Here is a 20,498-nt window from a genome sequence, read left to right as displayed (position 1 = left end):
TGTATACATATGTGTGCACTTGTACACTTGTGAGTGTTTGCATGTGTGTGGCTCTGAGAGGGGCGTTGCACACAGATGTAAGGAAATAGGGTCACTTCCCCAGGAATCCCGGCTGCCCCCTCTTCCTGCCCCCACCCCTTGCTCCGGGAGAGGACCCAGCTCAATAAAGAGGGCCGGGAGCCCTGAATGCCCCTGCTGTTCATTCCACACCTGCCCACACTGCTTCCCAGGCCTGTTCGAGAAAGAGGGGACCAAAAGCATCAGGGGTCTTCAGCCCCTAAACTGCACAGGAGCAGGTACTGGTGTGAAGGAAGGAGGGTGGGTGTTAGGAGGCTTCAGCCCCCTCCCCAGAGGCACAGGGGTACAGGAGTGCACGCTCCTGCCCACTGAGCCCCTTCTAGGCACAGGCCCCCTCAGAGGTAGCTGATCTAAGAGGAGCACTGGTCTAGGGCCTGGCCAGTGGCCACAGGGCTGTCTGAGTGTTTCAGGAGCCCGAGTGTAGTTGTGCGTGTGCTTCATGCTGTTTGAGGGCCTTGCCGCACATGGCACCACCTTGAACAGACACCTGGGCTTACCTCCGCCCTCAGCCGGGCTGTGCAGAGGACATGGGAGTGCTGCCATAGGAGGGAGTCGCAGCCTGGAGGGTGGGCACCAGTCCCTGGCACAGCTGAACCAGTGGGGGTGGGGGAGCATGGCCATGATCCTGATTGAACATCCTCTCTAGGATGTGGAGGGAGCTGGGAGGGGGTGCTGTTGGGAGATCTGGAACTGAGGGGGCTGGAGGCTGACAGAGCCACTGGGTCTGGAGGTGGATGGGATCAGGGTGTGATGGGGAAGCAGTAGGGCGCCGGAGGCTGAGAGAGGCCCACTGGGACTCGGGGCCTGGGGAACTGTGGGCTGATGGGGACTGGAGTGGCTGCAGAGTGAAGGCCAGGCAGACAGGGGCTCAGGTGGGTCCCTGGCACGCTGGAAACGACTCCAGAAACCGGGGTGCTGCAAGGTGGGAGCAGGCATCTGAGCGGAGGCTGCTCTGCTTTCTGATTGCCCCTATAGAGGCAGCTCACCTGATGGACTCCCTATTGCTCTCAGGGCCTGGGGTGGGGTCCCCACAGGCTGGGGGACGAGCATGTCTTGCCCAGGGCCCTGCTTTCCTGCAGGGTAGGGGAAGGTGGGAGGGACTGGCCTTGTTCCAGGCCACAGAGACCTGGGGCCAGGTCTTGGGGCGGCCAGGGCATGTGCTCAGCAAGGTGGCCCAGCGTCTGTCCTTGTAGACTCTGTCCTCTGGCTGCAGAGGCCCCAGCCTCTCCCTGTATCCATCCTAGGGCAGGGTCAGGACTTGGGGTGAGAGTGGTACCCCTGGAGGGGCTCTGGTGCCACTGTCCATCCCCCCCACCCCACCCCATCAGCCCTTGCCCCCATTGTCCTTGCTCAAGGTTGAGCTCTTGCTGGTGACCTGCAGGTCGTATCCCCCGCCCCTATGACCAACATGAGCTGGAGTTTCCTGACGCGGCTGCTGGAAGAGATCCACAATCACTCCACGTTCGTGGGCAAGGTGTGGCTCACGGTGCTGGTGGTCTTCCGCATCGTGCTCACCGCCGTGGGTGGCGAGTCCATCTACTCCGATGAGCAGACCAAGTTCACGTGCAACACGCGGCAGCCAGGCTGCGACAACGTCTGCTACGACGCCTTCGCACCCCTGTCCCACGTGCGCTTCTGGGTCTTCCAGATTGTGGTCATCTCTACGCCCTCCGTCATGTACCTGGGCTACGCTGTGCACCGCCTGGCCCGCGCCTCCCAGGATGAGCGCCGTCGCGCCTCTCGCCGCCGCCCCAGCCGCCGCACGCCCCGCGCACCTCTGCCGTTGCCCCCACCGCCCCACCCGGGCTGGCCCGAGCCCGCCGACCTGGGCGAGGAGGAACCCATGCTGGGGCTGGGTGAAGAGGACGAAGACCCGGGAGTGGCCGAGGGCCTGGGTGAAGATGACGAGGCTGAGGACACAGGGGTGGCCAAGGGCGCAGGAGGGGACACAAAGGTGGCTGGGGTCCCGGGTCCTGCAGGGCAGCATGACGGGCGGCGGCGCATCCAGCGCGAGGGCCTGATGCGCGTGTACGTCGCCCAGCTGGTGGCGCGGGCCGCCTTCGAGGTGGCCTTCCTGGTGGGCCAGTACCTTCTGTATGGTTTCGAGGTGCGGCCCTTCTTCGCGTGTAGCCGCCAGCCCTGTCCCCACGTGGTTGACTGCTTCGTGTCACGGCCCACCGAGAAAACGGTCTTCCTGCTGGTCATGTACGTGGTCAGCTGCCTCTGTCTGCTGCTCAACCTCTGTGAGATGGCGCATCTGGGCCTCGGCAGCGCGCAAGACGCCGTGCGCGGCCGACGCCCACTGCCCACCTCCCCCGGCCCCATGCCGCGGCCGCCTCCCTGCGCTCTGCCCGCTGCGCCTTCAGGCCTGGCCTGCCCGCCTGATTATAGTCTGGTGGTTCGCACAGCTGAGCGTGCACGCGCCCAGGACCAGGACCTGGCCAGCCTGGCCCTGCAGGCGCTGCAGGACCGGCGGGCACTTGGGGACCTCGACAGTCCACCCGGCCCGGGCCTCCCAGAGAACGCCAGGGGGCCCCCAAAGCCTGGTGCCCCTGCGTCGGGGTCAGGCAGTGCCACATCAGGGGGCACTGTGGGGGGCCAGGGTCGGCAGGGGATCAAACCCAGGATGGGCTCAGAGAAGGGCAGCGGGAGCAGCAGCAGGGAGGGTAAGACCACCGTGTGGATCTGAGGCCTCGCCTTGGCTGCTCTGCATCTTCCCTCCTCCCCAGGGCGGAGGCAGGGGGCTCTGGGGGAAGTCTAGGGGCTGGACACCACCTAAGGCGCAGAGCACAACCTGCCCTCCTCTTCCTCAGCTGGCTGCTCACCCCCTCCAGAGGGGGTACAGGGCACCAACCTTCTCTGCATCACCACCCCTCCCTGCCTGAGCCCTGTCTTCCTCCAGGGTAGGGTGGGCAGCCTGGGACCCACCCATAAGCCCTGATGGGAGATAGGACTGTGGCTGGGGCACTGCCCTCCTCCCAGAGCCACCCAGCTGGCCCCCTCAGGACAAGGGGGTCCTCCAGGCAGGAGTTCTACCCATCCTGCCCTGCTTCCCTGAAGAAGCCCGTGTGTGACTGCCCAGGGGTGCCTGGCCTGGGTGTTGAGGGGTTTTGTGCTTATCCCCACTCCTTTCCTAGCACCCGCACTCTTCTAGTCCATGTTCTGGTTCTTGCAAAGCTAGAGGCAATGCCAGGTCTTCCTGGTGTAGAAGGAAAAACAGTGAACACAGTGGTGGGGGGCTGGTTGGCACCACTTCACGCCTCACCCCCACCAGGTCCCAAGCGTGAGCTGCCTCGAGTGCGGCTGGGACTGCGCCCTGCTTCCTGTTTCCGCCCAGACAGGTCTGGGGCTAAGGCCTTGCGTGGGCTGGGGTGGGTGGGATCATGCCCTCTCCAGCTCTGTGCTGGCCTGGCGTGGCCCCTTCCTTGGGCACATACTTGAAACTCTGAAAAGACACTGGCCTCCCTTGCCACTCAGACCAACAGGGTGGTGGTCAGGGACTATGACTTTGGCCACGCTGAGGGAAAGGACTCTGAAGCTCCTGCCATAGCCTCTTCCCTCCAGCCCCCCCTCCAACTCAGACACAGCCTCCAAACAAAGGGAGTGAAATAAAACTAACTTTTGTTTACAGCCTCATGTGCATGTGTGTGTGTGCTTGTATGCATGTGGGGTGTGGTGTGAGCACGGGTCTGAGTACACACACATGCCTGTGTGTGCGTGTCCACCACTGGCCTCTGGGGACACATGGCTCAACTCTAGGATGACTGGGAGAGGAAGCCACTCTTCAGGGGCCATCCAGGCAGCAAGGCCCAAGCTGAGCCCCTGCAGCCCCCTGGAACACTCGGGTACCACTCTGTACCAGGCAATAGGCTTGGCCCAGAGGAGAGGGATGCGGCTGGAGGAGAACAAAGAACAGCCAGGCGTGCATGCTTAGAGCCCAAGGTGGTAGCGCAGAGGACAGAGGGGCGGTCCTATCTCTGGCCCTGGAATTATCCAGATGCTGGCCAAAGCCTGCAGTGTCAGCTTTCGTGGAGAGCAAAGGTGAGCACAACAGGGAAAACAGCCGCTGCCAGCAAGGAGCCGCCTTGGTCTAGACTTCAGGGACCCCTGCTGTCGCTCAGTCTCCCTCCAGCCCACGGCAGACCCTGAGAGGTTCTCTCAGGCTGCAGACCCTCTCTGGGGTCCCAGGGCCAATCTCCAAGCCCAGATGAACCCCAACCTAGCCTGCCTCTGGTCAGATGCCAAATGCAGACTGAGTCTCTTTCCCTTGTGGGGTCTGACTGGCTGGTCCGAGGTGCCAAGTGAGCCTTGGCCCCAGGTAAGCCCCACCCCCATGAAGTCCCAGATGTCAGTGCTGGAAGCAGAGCCTCAGAGGGAAAGTGAATCCAGATCCAGAGCAGGGATTCACCATTTTCCACAGGCCCCCTAGCCAGGTGTGAAGCTCAGCACAGCCCCCCACCACGTGTGAGCTTGGGGCCTGTGCAGACACTGCCCCCTTCTTTTGCCACAGTTTTGGTATCAGTCCGCAATTCCCCCTATGCCGTGTAGCCTGTCCAGTGTCCAGCATCTCAGTCCTCCCACTCCTAACTGGTTCAAAGATGCAGTTTGAGGCTTTTGGGTCCCAGGAGGAGGACTCTGCTCAGGGACTGCTAGGGAAGTCTGTGCTGCATGTATGCGACATGGAAGTTGGGTGGGGTCAGCTTGTGAGTCTCTGTGTGCAGTGGGTTGGTCCAACACCAGTCTAGATGTTGGGCTGAAGGTGTGTTTTTAGATGAAATTAACATCAACCATCTGGGGACTTTGATTAAGCACACCCTTCTCCCTAGTATGGGTGGCCCTTATCCAATCTTTGCTCCCTTAAGGGCAAAGGCAGGTTCCCAAAGAAGTGATTCAGCCTGCAGACTGCCAGTGAGGATCACATTCGTGTATCAGTTTGACTGGGTCCTGGGGTGCCCAGAACAAGCATGATCCTGGGTGTGTCTATGACGGTGATTCTGGATCTGCACACAGAGTAAAGCAGATGGGCCTCAGGGAGGGTGGGCCTTGTCCAGTCAGGTGAAGGCTGGAGAGGAATAAAAAGGAGAGTCAGAGAGAACTCCTGCCTGACGGCTTGAGCTAGCACACTGGTTGCCTGTCTTCAGACTCAGATTCAGGCTGGGTCCACACCACGGGCTCTCCTGAGTCTCTAGCTTGTAGATGGCAGATCTGGGGACTCCTTGGCCTCCACAGTTGGGTGAGCCAATTCCTTATCATCTCTTCCTCTTCCTCTGTGTATATTGAATTGGTTCTGTCTCTCTGGAGAACCTCAACTAATACACAGCCCATCAGCCACATACCAGCTGTGAGGAAAGCTGCAGATGGAGGCGCTACTCTAGAAAGTATCTCAGTTAGCTCGTTCTGTGTAATACCATAGACTGGGTTCTCAGACAACAGACATTTCTTTCTCACAGTACTGAAAACTGGAAGCCCGAGACCAAGGTGTCAGTACCCGAGCCCTCTGCTTGGTGTGTAGACAGCGGTCTCCTCCCCAGGGCCTCACGTGGTCTCCCCTCGGTGTGTCTGCTCTTATTTTCTCTTCTTACAAGGACACTAGTCTATTGGATTAAGGTGCACCCCAGGGACCTCATTTTACTTTCACCACTTCTTTAAAGGTCCCATCTCCAAACACAGCACCATTCTGAGGCCCTGGGAATTAGGGTTCCAAAATGTGAAATTGGGGGGATGCAGCGCGACCCGCATTAGAAGGTAGACGTCATACTAAAAGCTCAGTCACCACAGAAGGGATCCTAAGGCATAGGACTCCTGTCTCAGGAACTTAGGGGCTTGGGTGCACCACCGCGGTCCTGTGTGTTTTGTGAGCTTCTGATGGGGGTGACTTAGGATTTAGTCATGTCCTCCCAATTGAGGTCACTAGCCATCTCAGCGTCATACCCCAATTTCTTGATGTTCGGGAGAGTCATAACCATGATCTCATGGGTTTACTCCAGTATTTTAACAGGATGTCCATCTCCTATCTGCTGCTGCTGCTGCTAAGTCGCTTCAGTCGTGTCCGACTCTGTGTGACCCCATAGACGGCGGCCCACAAGGCTCCCCCGTCCCTGGGATTCTCCAGGCAAAAACACTGGAGTGGGTTGCCATTTCCTTCTCCAATGCACGAAAGTGAAAACTGAAAGTGAAGTCGCTCAATCGTGTCCGACTCTTAGAGACCCCATGGACTGCAGCCTACCAGGCTCCTCCGTCCATGGGATTTTCCAGGCAAGAGTACTGCAGTGGGGTGCCATTGCCTTCTCTGATCTCCTATCCGGGACATAGTTTTTAAGATTTTCAGAGGTGGAGCCCAACTGCTAACCTTGGCACTTAACACTCACGTAACTACTTAGAAAACAGTACCTCTCGGTGCCTGGGTAGCTGTGAGGGTGGAGAGCTGAGCAATCACTGCTCCTCGTCCCTCATCTCCTCTGCTCTGGAGCAGGCCCGTGTGTGGGGCCTTGGTCATCCCAACCCTGCTTCACTGCCTACTGGGGTCCTCAGGCTGTGTGGGGCCCACCCAGGTCTGCACAGGGGCAGGGACAGGCCAGGGAGGTGGCTGGAGCAGGATCAGACAGAATGACCTTGTCTCATTTTCATCCGTTTCCATGGCTGGAGCCAACTCACCGGCTGCTCAGGGAGCTTGTGGAGGGCTGCAGGGAAGGGGGTAACCAGAATGGGGGCAGCTTCCTTCTTCTGACTTTGGGAAGGGAGGAGGCCATAAGCAGAGAATAACAGGAAACAACCCTGGCTGGCACCAGCTGGGAAACAGGGTCTGGGACCCCCAGGGCTGCTTATTTTTTAGCTCTTAGATCCCCACCCCTCCGGACAGCTCCAGGGCCTGTGGCCTCAGAGGGAGGAGGCTGTGCATAGGATCCAGCAGCAACCTAAGCCTCCAGCTGGACCCAGGCCAGTGAGTGGGGTTCTCTGAGGGCACCCTGAGGCTCAGTACTGAGTTCCCTCCACCCAGACTTGTAGGCATGAGAAGCCGCAGAGAGAGGACCAGAGGAGGAGCAGCCAGGCGGTGCCTACGTGCAGGTGTCCCTGCAGTCAGACTGGCCAGGCTGGTGCAGAGACCTGGGAAGGCTTCCTGGAGCAGTGCTGGTTGGGAGACTAGACTGGTGGGAGGTGCTGCCTGCTCTGTTCACAGACGCAGCCACCAGTTGAGTGTGGCTCTGGATATTTCAGTGTGGCCCATGCAGTAAGGAGCAAAGTTTCATTTGACTTCATTTGAGTTAAATTGCATTGAAGCAGTCCCCGGTGGCAGCAGCAGCTCTGCTCAACCAAGTGGGCTGAGCTTGGCACTGGATTGGGAAGGTCAGGTCAGGTTCCAGGGGGCTCGGGGTCAGTCTGCTGGCCCTTGCTGCGGGTCGTGCTGGTGAGAAGCATGTTCTCTGCTGGCGAGGGATGGGGTGACGTGAGGCTGGAGGAATGCACCCCCACCCCATGTTGTCCTCGAGTGATTTCCTCCCTGCCCTCAACAGGGTTTGCAGGGAGGTGCTAGGTCACCCTTGGAACACAGGCTCAACAGAGCATGACCTTTTCCATGCAAGGCCAGTGAAACCACATTCCAGACCTGACTGGTCACAACCAGGAAGCCAGCTGGGAGGGGATCAAGGGCCTGGGAAACCCAAGGGAGCTCTTTTATGTTAATGTGGTAATTTTTGAAAAGCCCCTAAGGATGGGGGCTGGTTGTCAGGAGAACCAACCTTGTGATTAGAGGGTTAGTGCTTTCAGCCCCACACCAACGTCTGGGGAGGTGTGAATCAATAGCCAATGGCTGATAATGTAATCACTCATCTCTCTGTAATGAAGCCTCCATAAAACCCCAAGAGGACTGGGTTCAGAGAGCTTCTTGGTTGGAGAACACATGGAGATTTAGGGAGAGTGGGTTGTGCTCAGGGCAGAGAAGTTCCATCCCCCTTCCCACATACCCTGTCCTTTGCAGCCTTCCGTCTGGCTGTTCCTGAGTTATATCCTTTTATAATAAATCAGTAATCTGGTAAGAAAACAGTTTCTTTGAGTTTTGTGAGCCACTCTGGCAAAATAATTGAACTCAAGGAGGGGGATTTTTGGAACTTCTGATCTATAGCTGGGGGATCAGAAGCACAGGTGCAACTTGGACTTTGGCATCTGAAGGCAACGGGTGGGAAAATGTGTATGTGTCTGTGTGCATGCGTGCACACAGAGTCTAATGGATCTGATGCTATCTCCACGTAGATGGACTAAAAATTGAATTAAAGTATAAAACACCTAGCTGGTATCAGAAAATTGTGTCATGTGGGGAACTCTCCGCCCCCCCTCACCCCACATTTAGTGATCAGAAGTGAAGGATAGTGCCAGAATATAAGATACACAGGAGTGTGAGTTCTACACAATAACTAAAGGAACTGAAAGTAGAGTTGCACATCTCTACTTTCAGCATGTGTTCATGCTGTGTGCAAGAGTGTGTGTCTTAGTCGCTCAGTCGTGTCCGAGTCTTTGAGTCCCCATGGACCTTAGCCTGCCAGGCTCCTCTGACCATGAAATTCTTCAGGCAAGAATACTGGAGAGGGTTTGCCATTCCCTTCTCTAAGGAATGTTCCCGACCCAGGTCTCCTGCATCGCAGGCTGATTCTTTACTGTCTGAGCAACCTAAGAAGTCCCTCTGTGTTGGAAGCAACATAAATGTCCCATCAATGAGTGAATGGATAATCCAGATGTAGTGTGTGTGTGTGTGTGTGTGTGTGTGTATACACACATACATATATATACAATGGACTATCAGCCATTACAAAGGCTGACACATGCTACATCATGGAGGAACCTGGTAGACATGAGCTAGATAAATACCGCATGACTCCTCCACTTCCATGAGTTTACCAGAGGTGTCAGGTCCATAGAGACAGACTGGACTGGCATTCCCAGGGTCTGGGGAGGGAGATAGGGATGTTCATCTGATCGGGCGGAGTTTTGGTCTGGGAAGATGAGAAAGTTGTGGATGATGGGGATGGCTGCAAAACGGTGTGAACATGCTCAATGGCTCAGAAATGTGCACCCCCAAATGGTAAAGACGGCAAAGCTCACGTCATGCGCGTCTCAACACAATAAAGCAAGCGGAAACATCTCTGAGAACTGAGGAGCAGGCCAACTTGCAGGAGCAGAAGTCAGCCCAAGATGGGTGTGTGGGCGACAGCCCGAGGCCTCGCCCGGGCGCACGCTCCGCCCACCTTCACCCTGGCCTCTCCGGCAGGGAACGCTCGCCCGCCACCAGGGGCCGCTGAGGCCCCAGCCCGCGCATGCTCGTGCACACCCCGCCCCGCGCACGCTCCGCCCGTCAGCAGCCAGGGGCTGCTGTGGCGCCCGCGCGCACCGCTTCCTGGCGCCCCTACTCGCCCCGCGCGTCCGGCTGCCCACCCGAGCTGCTGCGCGGGCCGCCTCACTCCTCCCCAAGATGGCGGCCGCGGCACTGCTCAGGGGTGCGGCTCCAGGGTGCGGCGGCCCGGCCTGGAGCTGGCGGCTGCGCGCGGCCCCGAGGCGCCACCTGGCTCACAGCGGCTGCTGTCTGGGCGCCGACTCCGCTAGCGGCGCAACATGGGCCTGCTTCCTGCTAGGCGAGCGTGCCCTAGTGCGCGTGCGGGGGCCGGACTCCGCGCCCTTTCTCCTAGGTCTGCTGACCAATGATCTGCCGCTTCCGGGTCCTGCGGTTGGCGAGACGTCTACTTCGGCCCGAGCGGGCTACGCCCACTTTCTCAATGTACAGGGACGCACTCTCTATGACGTCATTCTCTACGGGTGAGAGCGTTTTGCAGGACTGGCCGCAGGGGTCGGGGTATCACCCAAGGAAAGGGCACCCGGGAGCGGGCCTGAGAGGTCTTGGCGGGTAGGCTGCTATGGTGGGCTCCCAAGGGTAGAGGCAGACACTGGGGAGGGACGGACAGAAGGCAGAAGTAACGACATCCAGAGGCGGGATACCTAGGGGAAGACTACCACTAGCCCGGGACGGACATCCAGGAAAGGACATGCACGACAGGGAATCCAGGGGAAGGGACATCTGGGAATCTGTGCACGGGGTGGGCCGAGGTGAGCCCCCAGGAGGGGGCACCTGAGGAGGGAAGGAGCGCCCAGGGTAGGGCACGAGGAGACCCGCACAGTGGGCAGAGGGCTGGGCACCTGGGGGAAGGCAGCCATAGGTGGGCTGGAGCCAGCTCCGAGGGATGGGCCGCGACAGTGACTCGCCTGGGAGCACTTACACCTGGCCTCTGCTCATGCTCAAGCCCACTGCACGGAGGAGGAGCCACACTGCTGGGAGCAACCTCTGTGCCGCTGTACCACTACTTCCTGAGTTCTCTAGTGTACACGCATTTCTCTCCAAAATCTCTCCGTATTCAGTGATATTAGCGTTTGGTGTCCTGTAGAGCTTTCCGTGTTCACTTGCTTAGCTTTCTCAGACTTGGTTTCTCTAGAACCTCTTACGCAGTTCCAGGCTGTTGCTCTGCCTGAGGCCGCCCGGAAAACTCTCCTGTCCCTCTTCTGCTGTGGTTTTTTGTCTGCATCTTCCTAAGTGTACTTCCTGCCTGCTTGCAGAGTACATTCTTTAGTGGCTTGTTGAGAGGTAGGATACTAAAGTGGAACTTTGACTTCCAATGGTTTTACCCCATAACTTGTATGTGTAAGTCAGGCAGTCAGTCGTGTCGGCCTCTTTGTGACCCCATGGACTCCTCTGTCCATAGGATTCTCAAGGCAAGAATACTGGAGTGGATTGCCATTTCCTTCTCCATACCCGATAACTTGGCTGGTCCTAAAACGCCACTGAAAATTGTCCCAGAAAACGTTGAAACCACAACCTGCCTTGCAGCTGCTGGCATTGTTGTCCAGAAGCCTAGTGTTGTTTGATTTCTGAGCCTTTGTGTGTGGTTTTTCTCTGGGCTCATCTTCATCCTGATGTCTTGAAGTGTCATGATTATGTGTTGTATTTTGGGTCTTCATTCATGTCACGTAGCTAGGCACTTGGTGGGCTCTGTGACTCTGTAACAGGGATCAGTAAAATATGACCCTTGGGCAGATCCAGCTCTCTGTTTTTGTGAATGAAGTTTGACCACAGTGCTACATGTCCATTTGTTTATATCCTCTGTGGCCACTTTCGCTTTCCAATGGTAAAAGTATGATTAATAATGTAATAATGTGGTAGGGATTGTGTGGCCTCATGCCTAAATTATTTTCAATCTGGTTTTTTACAGAAAACATGTGTAGTCCCTGCTCTGTGTCCCCTTTTTCAGAAATACCATTGTCCTCATCTGTTTTATGTAATTATTATCTTCCCAGTAGGTGCTTAACCTCTTTTAAAAACTACATTGATTATCTTAAGCCCTCCATGTCTGTAACATTCAGTAGCCCCTATAATGGTCATTTCAGTTTTTAATTTATCAGTGTTGTAATGATGTTTTGGTCCTCAAATTTTCTTCCTTGAGTCTCCAGTCTGCCTTTATATCTTTCTGCCTTTGCATTCTTCCTATAATGAAGTTATATCCTGAAAAGTCACTCTACAGTGTAAAAAAATATATATTTTTCTGTTTCTAGTTTTTTTTTTTTTTAATCTTTAAATCTTTTCCCCTGGTTTGGCGTGCTTTTGCTTAGCTGCTGGGCCATCAGTTCTTGTCAGCAGGCATGTACATGGTAGTTCTTTCTAGGCATTGTGTGTGCTGTGATCCGTACTGTAGAGGAGTTTGTTTTTCTCTCTGTTCACCCCAGGGTGGGGTGTTGGTGTGCCACTTGCTACCTGTGTGCTGAGGGAATTGGAGTGCTCTGTGATGATGTCCCCTGACCCTGGTTGCTCTTCTGAGATTCCAGCTCAAAGTCCTTTGTGGGGAGTGCAACCCCAGCGGGTGGGGTGGGGTCCTCATTCCATCAGAGAGAGACAGCCTGAATTAGTGGCCCCACTTCTGAGCAGTTGGAGGAGGGGAGACGTGAGAATGCTCCCTCGGATGGCTGCTCTAGGGCCTGGGGGCTGGGTGAACCATGCCCTCTCTCCCAGCTCTGCGCTGGCGCATGGGGTGCTGAGCCTTCTGGGCTCCCGCCCTCCCCTGATGTTTCTATTGGGATATGTTTCTGGTCTGACGCCTGCTGTTCACGAGATGTGCTCCTTCCCCTCCTGGTTGCTGTTGACCTACATCTGATCTCAGTGAGGTCTGCTCTCGGAGGGAAGGGGACACGCTGGCAACTGGGTGTCCCGCCTGGAAGCCTGCGGTCTTCTTGCTTGCTTCATGGTTACTCTCTGCCTGATGTTTTCTCTGTTTATCCTGTCTCCAGAATTTTTCTTTATCTTCCTTTTTGGCTGTGCTGTGCTGACTGTGGGATCTCAGTTCCATGACCAGGGACTGAACCTGGGCCAGAGCAGTGCAAGTCCAGAACCCTACCCACTTAGGCCACCAGGGGGCTCCCTGGGGTTTTTCACCGAAACTGTCATGCTTGTAGTTTCCCATCCTTGAGTTGCTCCTTCCTCAGTGCGCACTGATCTTGTTTCCCGAATGTAGCACCATTTCTCAGACAAAACTTTAGTCTTTGGTTTTTCATGTAGACTCTTTAAGGGAGTATTCTGGTGGCCTAGTGGTTAGGATTCCAGGCTTTCACTGCCGTGGCCTGGCTTCAGTCCCTGGTTGGTGAATTGAGATACTGCAAGCCACGTGGTGCGGCCAGAAATAAAAAGGGAAAGACTTTTTAGAGCAGTTTTAGGTTAATAGGGAAATTGAGAAGGCGGAGATCTCTCATATACGCTCTGCTCCCACACATGCATAGCCTCCCCCAGATCTGCCTCCTCCAGAGCAGTACATTAGTTAGAGTTGATGAGCCTATATTGACATCAGAATTACCCAAAGTCCTCAGTTCACGTTAAGGTTCACTCCTGGTGCTGTGCTTCCTATGAAATTGGACGAATATTTTACCACATGTATGTACCACTGTAATACCATACAGAGTGGCTTCATTGTCCCTAAATACCCTTTGTGCTTTACCTATTCACCCTCCCTCGTGACTCTCACCACCACTGAAAGGGTCTTTTTGGATGTGAAACTGTCTCCAGTTTCCCTTTTTCCAGAGTGTCACATAGTTGGGATCACAGAATCTGCAGCCTTTTCAGACCGACTTCTTTCACTTAGTAATACACATTTAAGTTCCCTCCCTGTTTTCAGGGCTTAATAGCTCATTTCTTTTAGTGTTGACTAATACTCTGTTGTTTGCATGTACCAGTTTATATATCCATTCATCTACTGAAGGACTTGCTGTTGCTTCCATATGGCTGTGATGATGAGTAAAGGTGCTATAAACATCTGTGTGCAGGTTTTCTGTGTAGGGGTTAGTTTTCAGCTTCTTTCGGTAAATACCAGAAAGTGTGACTGTTAAGACTGTAAGGTAAGAATACGTGTAGTTTTATAAGAAACCACCAAAGTGTCTTCCAAAGTGGCGGTATCATTTTGCATTCCCACCAACAGTGAGTAAACACTTCCCGTTTCTTCTCCATATCCTCACCAGCCTTTGGTGGTGTCAGTATTCTGGATTTTGATCATCCTGATAGGTGTGCAGTGGAGCTTCCTTTAATTTCCTCTTCTCTGATGACAAATGACGTGTAACATCATTGCATATGCTGTTTGCCACCTGTACGTTTTCTTTGGGGAGATGTCCAGATCTTTGGCCTAGTTTTAATCAGACTGTCCTAATTGTTGAGTTTTCAGTGGTTTTGTATGTTCTGAGTGACAGTCCTTTGTCAGATGTGACTTTTCAAACCTTTTCTCCCAGTCGTGGCTTGACTCATCGGCTCAGCTGGGGCTTTGTGTTTTGAGGTCTCTCCTCATCCTGACCACGTGTTTGTTAAGTACTGGCTGTTAGAGGAGTCCTGCAGGTTTTGCGACCTGGGCTGCTTGGCTTTTGGGGGGCCCAGGCGTGCCTCTGGGGGCCACCCTGGCGGGCTGGCTGCTGAGGTCCGCTGCTGGCTCGTCTCCCTGCACGCCTTTCCCTGGTGCTGGTCTCAGCGGGGTCGTGCTGAGCCTGGGCACAGCTGGTTTCTGGGCAGTGTTCTCCGTGTGTGCCTGGCAGAGGAGGGGTGGGATGCGGGGCTGGCACACCTCTTCACCCAGGTCTGCCTGCCAGGCTGGCTGGTGAGGCTGCGGGTGCCCTCAGCCTCCTCTTCCTGCCACTGTGGTTGTGCCCCCGGGATGGGCTGCCAGTCTGGGCAAGGAAAACTGCGGGATGCTGACGTACATCTCAGACAGACACGAGTGACTTTTGGGGGGATGACCTATGCAATGTTTGGGAAATACTTAGAGTAAAGAAGTTATTCAAAAATGAATTTTTTTCCTGAAATGTAAATTTGATTGGGCGTCATGCATTTTATCTGGCAGCCCTGCTCAGGGCCTCTGTGCTGCGTGGGGGTATCTGTGGTTGTCACTCAGCTGTGGCTGCTCCTGGCACAGAGGAGGCCACTGTGCTGCGTGGGGGCATCTGTGGTTGTCACTCAGGTGTGGCTGCTCCTGGCACAGAGGAGGCTGAGCCCAGGGGTGCTCTCAGTGCCCAGCAGTGCCCAAGATGCCCCCACAGAGAATGTTCCAGCTCAAATTTGTGCTGTGCTGGCTGAACAGAGGCTCACTGCGCGTCACCACTTCCCCTTGCTGACCTGTCTCCCGTTACTTAGCTGGAGCAGGGGCAGCAGACAGTCTGATTTGGGGTGGTGGGGCACAGGGGTGCTTTGCAGCCTTGCTGGCCCTGAGGGAATGGCACAAGGCCATTGGCACAGGTAGCTCAGGAAAAAGTGCCTGAGCCCAGAACCTGTCCGTTCTCCACCCTGCTTCTCTTGAACCCTGTGGAACGTTGGCCCCATGAGAGAGGTGGGGCATCAGCCTGGGGCCTGACTACCCTGGCGCCCTGGTGGTCCCTTAACCAGCCTTCCCTGGCCCCTCCCTGTGCTGGGCCTTTGCCCTTCTTAGGCATGGTTTTACCTGCATCTCTCTCTCCTCTCTCTTGGGTTTACTTTGCCCCTGTGGCCTCACATTCTGTCCACCCATGCCCATTTCTTCCTCTTGCCAGTATTTCATATTGTTTCTGTCTGCTTCCTTTATCAGAGACTTAAAAAATAGAAATATACCTACACATGGTTAAAAAACCTAGTAAAGGTTTTTCATGAAAACTGACTGCCCTCTCCCTTCTCACTGGCATGGACCCATCTTCTCCAGACGCAGCTCCTGTTTCAACTTATTATTTTGAAATAATTATAGGTTTACAGGAAGCCACAAAAAAATGAGCAGGGAGGTCTCATACACCCTTCACCCAGTTCCCTCAGGGGCAACATCTTGCCTCTGATAGTCCAGGGTCACATTCGGGGGGAGAAGGGGACATGGGCCAGGCACAGGGCGCACTCAGGTTCTTCCAGGTTTCCACGTGCTCGCTTGCATGCAGCTCTGTGATTTGATCACACATGTGGACCTGTGTATCTTTGATGAAGACAGAGCTCTTCCATTACCATCAGGCTCGCTTCTGCCCTCTGTGGGCACACTCCCCTTCTCAGCCCCTCAGCCAGTCCCCTGCTCACTCTCCATTTTCATGATCCTGTCATTTCAGGACTGTGATACTAACAGAGTCTTTTGTTTCACTCACCTCGATGCCCTTTGGGTTCATCAATAGGCTCCTCCTTTTCCTTGCTTAGTAGTATTCCCTCGAGGGAGTGGACTATGGTTTGTTTAACCATTCACCCACTGAAGGATATTTTGGTTTCATTTCTTGACTGTTAAGAATAAAACTGCTTCTAATGTTTATGCCCAGGTTTTATGTAAACACCTGGGGTGTTTTCTAGGATAAGTACCCAGGAGTGCAGTGACTAGATTGTGTGGTCACTGCATGTTTAGTTTTATAAAGAACTGCAAACAGTTTTCGGGAGTATCTGTTCCATCCACATTCCCACCAGCAAGGTCGAATGATCCATCTTTTCTGCATCCTCACTGCCTTGAATGTTTTTATTTTAGCCATTCTGTTAGTCGTGCCTTGGTATCTTGTGGTTTTAACTTGTCTTTGTGTCATGATAAGTGACTTTGAACTTCTTTCCATGTGGTTATCTGAGGCAGCACCTTTGAACTCTTCTCTTTTTTCTGGCAGTTTAATTCCGTCTGTAAATGATCGTTTTCCCAGCCCTCAGCTGATCTCATTTTGACCTCCTTTGAGGACTGTTTGGAGGGTGAGGTGATAACCTGACTTGCTGCGGCAGCCTGCTCTTTTGCACTTTCTTCACATGCTTCTTCCTGTACTTACTTGACCCTTGGCTGATCGTTATGTGTATGGACCTGACAGAGTTTGTGCTGTAGGGTGAAGCCACAGAAATCAGGGCACCAAGCAGGCTTCTTCTTTTTTTTTTTTTTTAAATTGTTTTAGGAATTCTCTGGTGGCACAGTGGATAAGAAATCTGCCTGCCAATGCAGGGGACATGGGTTTGATCCCAGGTCCAAGAAGATTCCACATGCCATGAAGCAACTAAGCCTATGCCCTGCAACCACTGAAGTCCACACACCCAGAGCTCGCGCTCCACGAGAGAAGCCACCGCAATGAGAAGCCATCACGCCACCACAGAGAGTAGCCCCCGCTCGCCGCAGCTGGAGAAAGCCCATGCGCAGCAACAAAGACCCAGCACGGCCAAAAATAAATAGAGAAATTTTAAATCTGTTTGTTTTAAAAAATATTTTAATTTGTTTGTTGATACCGTTTTGGCTGTGTGGGCGTGCGTTGTGGCACGCAGGGTCTTTGCTTGCGGTGCTTGGGCTCTTTGTCACAGAACGTGGGCCTCTCTCTTGTTGAGGCCTTCCGGCTCGGTTGTTGTGGCCCTCTTAGTTCCCCAACAGGGATCCAAGTGGAGCCGCCTGCCTTTGAGGGCAGATTCTTAACCACTGGACCACCAGGCAGATCCCTCCCCCACCGCATCCCAAGCAAGCTTCTGTAGCTCTTTCCTTGGCAGGCAATTGACTTCTCCAGGGTAGCACTTAACCCTTTCCTGCCTGGTGAGAGGGTCAGAGGCACAGCTGATGGGTCCCAGCTGATGGCCTTTCTTTCTGATACATGCTTCTGAAGGTTTGACCCACTTCTCTGTCTCAGCTGCCATGCAGCTGTGGGTCTTTCCTCAAGCCACATCTGTAATCAGGACTCTAGCCATGTACTCCTCTGGGTCCTAGACATCTCCACTTAGGGTCCCTCCATCACATCTGACTGCGCTGGCCTCTCTGTGCTCATCTGTCCGTAAGGGCCCCACCATCCATCCATCAGTGACACCAGGATCTGGGGTCATTCCACTGGATGTGGGCTGCCTGGAGTGGGAGTGAGGAGGGCTCTGGGACCCTGACCAGGTTGCCCGTCTTCCCTAGGGGAGGTGGGAAGTGGGCGTGGGCTGAGTGTGGCCTCCCCATGCACCTCACCTGCATCGGCTGTCTGCTGCCCTTCCAGCTCTGCCTGCCTGCCAGCACCCCCACTGAAATCCACTGTGTGCCCTGACTTAGGATCCTTGGCTTCTTGGTGCTTCTCAGGGCTGGAGGTGGCAAATTCTGACTTTCGAGTGGCCGTCTGTGCCGTCTCACCTCACCTTGACCACTGTGGTCCCAAGGCCCTGCTTCGCACCTGTCCGGCCAAGGCCTGTCCTCCCCCGGCCGGACTGTTTCCTGTGGCTCCCTCTCTGGGTGTGGGGGGGTGCTGTGCTGTGCAGCATTGCCAGGTGGTCCAAGGCGGCTGGTGCACTTGGGCGGCACAGCCACCATGGCCGGGACCGACTGCAAGCCCTTCCCTCGGTGTGCCCTGCCCCCTCTCCTCTCCCCGCAGGCTCCCCGAGCGCTCCAGTGAACAGCCCACCTTCCTCCTGGAGTGCGACAGCTCTGTGGTCGATGCGCTGCAGAGGCACCTCCTGCTGCACAAGATCCGGCGGAAGGTGACGGTGGAGCCGTGCCCCGAGCTGCGCGTGTGGGCCGTGCTGCCCTGCGTCCAGGGGGAGGCCGGCGGGGCGGGGCCGCCGCGGAAGAAGGCTGCGTGCGCTGCCGTCCTCACCCGTGATCCCCGCACTGCCCGCATGGGCTGGCGGCTCCTCTCCCAGGATGAGGGTTCAGCCCTGGTGCCCGGGGGCCGTCTTGGGGACCTCCAGGATTATCACCGGCACCGGTACCAGCAAGGTATGGACCTGGGGTTGGACCTGGGGAGAGGTTAGGTTTGAGGGGCTGATGCTGGACGGGGAGGAGGGACAGGGTGGGACGTGAGGGGACAGGACGGGTGTGACCTGGAGCCCTGGGAAAACTGCATGGTGAGTCCAGGCCCTGGGAGGAGTCGGGATAGAGCAGAGTTCTGGGCTCAGGGGTAGGGTCTTCTCTAGTGGGCAGTGTTGAAGGCCCAGACCGGGCAGCTCACCCAGAGACCAGAGCAGGGGCCGGAGTTGGGACCTGGAGGATGCGGAGGGACCCGGAAGACTGGGGGTCAGATGCTGGGACTCCTACAGGCCAGGACCGCTGGCCACCCTGGGTTGAGCCCCCGCTCTGGAGGATACCTCAGGCCTCAGCAAGCCTCTCCCCACCTCTGCAGGTGTTCCGGAGGGTGTCCACGACCTGCCCCCAGGAGTGGCGCTGCCCCTGGAGTCCAACCTGGCCTTCATGAACGGCATCAGCTTCACCAAGGGCTGCTACATTGGCCAGGAGTTGACAGCTCGCACGCACCACATGGGTGTTATCCGGAAGCGCCTCTTCCCAGTACAGTTCTCAGGTGCCGTTCCTGGCGGCGGCATTGCCCCCGGCGCCTCTGTGCTCACCGAGTCAGGGCAGGCAGCCGGCAAGTACAGGGCAGGGCTGGGGGACGTGGGTCTGGCCCTGCTGCGGTCTGAGAAAATTAAGGGTCCTCTTCACATCAGAACCTCTGAGAGTGGCCTTGTGGCCCTTACTGCGTCTGTGCCAGACTGGTGGCCCACAGCCACCAAGTAGCCTCGGATGCCCCTGCGCTCCTCATCTACTGCACCCTGTAGCCAGCCCCCACTTCCTTGGGTGGCCCAGTTGAAAGAACACACACTTGGGGGACCCCAAGCATTTGTGGGCCTCCCAAAGTTACTGACATGGCAGGGGATGCTCCTGCATGCAGCCCGGGTGTTCCCAGCCTATCATGCTTCCTGGGGACTGTCCTGTGCTCAGGGTGGCTGTCCCTTCCTGGAAGCTTTATGGCTGGAGCATCAGGAACCCTCTTGAGGGCTGAAGGTGGGTGGAAGTGAGCCCTGCGCCTGCCTCTGTCCTGGGCAATGCTGCAGCTTCCACCAGACCCTGGATGAGATTCCGAACCATACTGATCTGGAGGTGGTTCATCCGTCAACCAAGGACAGAATGTTCCAGGATGCCTCCCGGCTGCCCACACCCTCTGAGCCTGCTTGGGCAGGCTTGGGAAGGGAGCATCTCAGTGTCTGGGGTGGCTAAAGGGGCAAGTGGACTCTGGGAATTGTCTTACCATGTTGACTGGGGGCATGTGTGAAGGTGGGAATCTTGTGGGGCCAGGTGGAACACAGTGTCTGTGAGTAGAGGCACAGGCATTGCTCACACCCACCTGAGTCCTCCCGAGCATACTTCTGTGCTCAGTGGCACCAGCTGGGGGAGCCCCAGTACCGTTTTATACCACATCTCCGCAGCTTTGGCCCCACCGTGGCGTGGGCAGTCCCTTCCTCCCCTCCATAGCCCTCCTGAGCTCAGGGTAGGGAGTGGCTGCCTTGGGATGGCGTGCCCAGGGTGCAGAGAAGAGCTTTTGCTTGCTGTACTTGCTGCTGTTTTCGGACGTTGTCGTGTCTTCATAGTAAGAGGGTGACTTACTTCCCCGTTTTGAACCACTGACTTTGATTTTCCCACTGCAATGTGAGTCTCGTGGTTACTGGGTGTCCCACCTGATGCCCCAGAGTGGCTATTAAAGTGTGACCCGCAACTAGCCCATGTGGAACTCTGGCTTCTTTCTTTCTTAACTGTGTTTATTTATTTTAAATGTTTATTGGAGTGTTGTTGATTTACAGCGTTATGTTAATTTCTACTGTACAGCAAGGTGAATCAGTTCTTCATGTGCATATATCCACTCTTTTTTTAGACTGTTTTTTCCATATAGGTCATTATGTAGTATTGAGTAGAGTTCCCTGTGCTATACAGTAGATCCTTATTAGTTGTCTCTTTTATATATACTGGTGTGTATATGTCAATCCCAATTTCCCAATTTATCCCTACCCCCTTTCCCCACCCCTGGTAATCACAGGTTTGTTTTCTATATCTGTGACTCTATTTCTGTTTTGTAAATAAGTTCATGTGTACCATTTTTTTTTTTAGATTTCACGAATAATCTATGTCATATGATATTTGTCTTTCTTTGTCTGACTTACTCAGTACGACCGTCTCTAG

The 20,498-nt window shown here is 55.3% G+C and overlaps 2 protein-coding genes across 3 annotated transcripts; both read left to right on the top strand.

Moving 5' to 3' along the window:
* The first annotated feature begins 1,477 nt into the window (after positions 1–1,477).
* GJC2 (gap junction protein gamma 2) lies at positions 1,478–2,767 on the top strand. The gene has a single exon (XM_055539862.1). It carries the CDS (start codon positions 1,478–1,480, stop codon positions 2,765–2,767), a length of 1,290 nt encoding a protein of 429 aa, XP_055395837.1.
* A 6,612-nt stretch (positions 2,768–9,379) lies between these two features.
* On the top strand, positions 9,380–20,040 carry IBA57 (iron-sulfur cluster assembly factor IBA57). Of its 2 annotated transcripts, none has more exons than XM_055539880.1 (3): positions 9,380–9,879; positions 17,923–18,266; positions 18,670–20,040. In XM_055539880.1, exons 1-3 carry the CDS (start codon positions 9,539–9,541, stop codon positions 19,059–19,061), a joined length of 1,077 nt encoding a protein of 358 aa, XP_055395855.1. In that variant the 5' UTR covers positions 9,380–9,538; the 3' UTR covers positions 19,062–20,040. The 2 variants fall into 2 exon arrangements, with proteins under 2 accessions (XP_055395855.1, XP_055395865.1); XM_055539890.1 differs by having other exon boundaries at positions 9,875–9,967.
* The last annotated feature ends 458 nt before the right edge of the window (positions 20,041–20,498 follow it).

The sequence above is a fragment of the Bubalus kerabau genome, chromosome 1 (assembly GCF_029407905.1).
Source record: "Bubalus kerabau isolate K-KA32 ecotype Philippines breed swamp buffalo chromosome 1, PCC_UOA_SB_1v2, whole genome shotgun sequence".
Classification (NCBI taxonomy): domain Eukaryota; kingdom Metazoa; phylum Chordata; class Mammalia; order Artiodactyla; family Bovidae; genus Bubalus; species Bubalus kerabau.
Note: the sequence above shows the minus strand (reverse complement) of the source record. Positions and strands in the feature narration are given on the sequence as shown.

What these genes read in the sequence shown, in the direction of transcription:
- GJC2 (XM_055539862.1), top strand. Translation starts at nt 1,478, where the DNA reads ATGACCAACATGAGCTGGAGTTTCCTGACGCGGCTGCTGGAAGAGATC.
- IBA57 (XM_055539880.1), top strand. Translation starts at nt 9,539, where the DNA reads ATGGCGGCCGCGGCACTGCTCAGGGGTGCGGCTCCAGGGTGCGGCGGC. An exon ending in TATGACGTCATTCTCTACGG is followed by an intron (nt 9,880 to 17,922) that starts GTGAGAGCGTTT and finishes CTCTCCCCGCAG; the next exon opens with GCTCCCCGAGCGCTCCAGTG. An exon ending in CCGGCACCGGTACCAGCAAG is followed by an intron (nt 18,267 to 18,669) that starts GTATGGACCTGG and finishes CCACCTCTGCAG; the next exon opens with GTGTTCCGGAGGGTGTCCAC.